At 39.0% G+C, this 3,364-nt stretch overlaps 1 protein-coding gene across 1 annotated transcript; it reads right to left on the reverse strand.

Moving 5' to 3' along the window:
- Nucleotides 1-1,042: 1,042 nt before the first annotated feature.
- TMSB15A (thymosin beta 15A) lies at nucleotides 1,043-2,141 on the reverse strand. The gene is given in 3 exon segments (XM_059385732.1): nucleotides 1,043-1,080; nucleotides 2,041-2,065; nucleotides 2,067-2,141. Coding segments are annotated over 3 exon segments (138 nt in total).
- Nucleotides 2,142-3,364: the final 1,223 nt, after the last annotated feature.

Here is a 3,364-nt window from a genome sequence, read left to right on the forward strand (position 1 = left end):
TTTTTACAATTTGAAAGCTGATAAAAGTATTGTTTAAGGTAAGGAATGGAATACAGAATGGACACACACACACACACACACACACACACACACACACACACTTTGTGCTCACCATGAACACCAAAAATAATTGGTTCAGAAGACAGTAAATTCTGTTCCAGACAAGAATGAGAGCAGAGATTCAGTGTTGCAGATCATTAGCAGGTATTAGATGTCTGAATTTGTGTTCAATAGATGTGATGTGCTTAGCACGATGTGTGCTAGCTTGTGCCTCTTTCCCCTTTCTCCCATCAAATCCCAGTGTCAGGGGTCTCCTATGAAGTTGAAAAGCACATTACAGAAAGTGAGAGAGCTCAGTTTAAACATCCCAGCTCTTATTTGCCTTAGATCACTTCAGACCCTGTGTTTTCATTTTCTTACTTCTAAGCTAAGGAGGCTAGTCCATGTTACCTCCTCTCCTGAGATTCTCATGGGAGAACCATGATTCCAACTCTATGGAAAAGCACCTAGCATTCGCAAGTCAGAATCCACTGGACCTGGACAAAGGACAGAATTTTCCCTGTGACTAATCTCCTAAAGTGGCTTTAAGCCATTTCGTTTGGCTAAAATGAGTACCTTTGGTGCACTTTCATTCCTTAGAAGACCACCAAGAATGGGCCACCAGAATCTCAAAACAATGACTATACTTATTATTTTATCACTACATTAGAAATGAAAATAAACTGAGAAGTTACAAATGCATGCCACTTCATGAATATCGTCAAGCAGCAGATTCATCCACTGTAGAAAGTTAAAAGTAGTTTAACTTTTGGGGATGCAAGGAATACACAAACAAAGGTCATAAATGGTAAGATTATTGACAGCACCTTCCATATGGCATGTATGTATCAATGGAAAATTTTAAAAAGGGAATATTGGCTGGGAAGGGAAGAAATCAGAAGATGCCTAAAATTTCTACAAACATATAGGCTTATATAAAACAAGCCCCAAACTGAGATACTTAAGGAATGTTGAAATTTGGTGTAGGCAGGAGATCCCCATTTTATGACGTTTGAACACACTCTTTCTCTTGTTGGATAGCTGGGGGGTGGGGGAAACAAACACACACACACAAATCATTAAGAAGGCATATTCCTAGGAGTAAGTTCAGTTTTCTTCCAAGAGGTAACTGCCAAGTTATTGAAGCTTGCCATATCTGCTTTAAATTTAGAAGGCTAAGGCACTAACCACAAAACCCCAGTTGAGTGTTTGTGTTGCATGTGCACACATGTTCACCACCTGAACATTTATGAGAACATACATCAACTACATATTTTTTTCATGTGAGAGGCAGATTTACGCTATTGCCATTTTTTCCATAGATTATTCTGAGACTGAAGAGGAAGTGAAGCATTTTCCTCAGATTTATCTATCACTACATAATTAGGAAGTTATAACCTTTCAGGTACTTCTGACTTAACTGCATTATCAAATAACACTGACATGACAAAAAGTGCCCCTCAGGTTTGTGAATATGCTTGGAGTTTTTCTATCAGGCTGTAATTCTCAAAGGAAAATCTGATCCTTTGAAGTCTGGGAACTTTGAGTGTCCCCCAAATCTAAACTTTTTCTCTACCTTATCTTGTCAATCAGGTAGAGAAAGCCAATACTGCAGCTTGTGTCGTTCTTTAGGAATGAAATCATGGATCCAACCTGCTAGATGCAGAAAATGCCTAATAACCATAAAGTGGATGAAACTAAGACTTTTCTAGTCCTTAGTCTAATATTCCAAGATTAGTTATAATGAGATTTTTAGTAATTTTCCAACAAGAAACGAGATTTTTATTTTCCCATTACTTCTTGGGTCTATCTCATGAGAACCACTTATATAACTGAAGTAAGAAAACAACTATTTGATATTTTCAACTGTTGCATTAAATACAATGGTACTCTAATTATTGCTTAGTCAGTGGCAAAATTTACTGGAATAGTTTATTTTCTGAGCCTATAAACGTTCACCATTGTTTTTCTCCACTAGAAACCCCCAGTCCCATGACTTACTTTCCTGTAAAGGGAGAGTATTTTTTTTCTTCAGTATTGGTTTTCTTCAGTTTTGACCTGTCAAACTTCTTCACTTCAGACAAGTCTGGCTTATCACTCATCTTGACTAAAAGAAAGACTGAAAAAGTTTTAACTTAAAATCAGCATAACTAATGTCATACTAAGGAATCACAGCCAATAATTCTCATATTTAATATCAATGCGTATTTTATCTGCTGATTTTCAACAAGAAAAAAAGCACACATCTTAGAAAAGTCATGTTTTTATTAGAATACTTTGAATTACACATCACTGCCCCATTTCCAATAAGCAGTAAAAGCCTGAATCAGGATGCACTAGAAACCAAGATGCTATAAAATCCAGAGTCAGTATGTCTGACTCTTTTACATAAGAGCTGAGATCAAATGGAGGTGACAGAAGCACAAGAAGAGATAGAGATAGAAGAAAAATAAGGACGGTGTTTAACCAACTAACGATTTTGTAACAAGAGACAGCATTTATTTGAGCAAATTCATATTGCATTCAATTAATTTGGGACATTTTTCTTGGATAGTAAGAAGCAGAATTAAAAAAGGGTTAAAAAAAAAAAAGGAGGGTGGCATAAGTTGCACTAGTTTCTTTCCATTTTATCTGCCCAAAGATAGATTCAGGAGCCACAATAAGAGAGGGAGAGGATTTAATCCAGTTGTAACTAATTACATGTCTCATATTAGCTCCTTTTGGCACTGGTTTGTAAATGCTGGCAGAAGACACAGCTAATTAGGATCAGACCAAGGACTTCAGCTGAGGAATAAACCAAATAGAGTTGATTTTTACTTCATCATGTTTTCTCTGCATAAGGAGAGTTTAGGAGATGAGGCGCCCTGTGACCATTCTAGATTTATCTGAGCAGAGACAACTGAAGAGCCCAGAGATGGGAAAACAAAGGGTCCAGCTCGTGCCTGGTCCCATTCTGGTGGGGTTAAGACACGTCTAGTGCCCAGAGTAGAATGGAGAGGCCCCCAAACAGCCAGAAGTCCCGAGTATGTCTCCCTTCCATCGAGGTCACCCCAAGACCTGATAAGCGACCAGTCGCCCATCTCCAGAGGTAGGAAAACAGGGACTAACAAATTATAAAGGGCTGGGCACATGGGCCGTTTTGTCAGGAGCACTTCGCTTACATTTTAAAATAACCATCATCTTTGTTGGGCGCACATCCCACCTTTTGGCCACAGGAAGGGAGAACGCAAAGCACCAACTCCAGAGGGTCCAAACCCGGCAGCACCCATATTCCTCTAAGTCTCGGGCGTGCAGCCACTGCAGACAGGCCGGCCTTCCAAGGACC

Source organism: Mustela nigripes, chromosome X (assembly GCF_022355385.1).
Source record: "Mustela nigripes isolate SB6536 chromosome X, MUSNIG.SB6536, whole genome shotgun sequence".
Classification (NCBI taxonomy): domain Eukaryota; kingdom Metazoa; phylum Chordata; class Mammalia; order Carnivora; family Mustelidae; genus Mustela; species Mustela nigripes.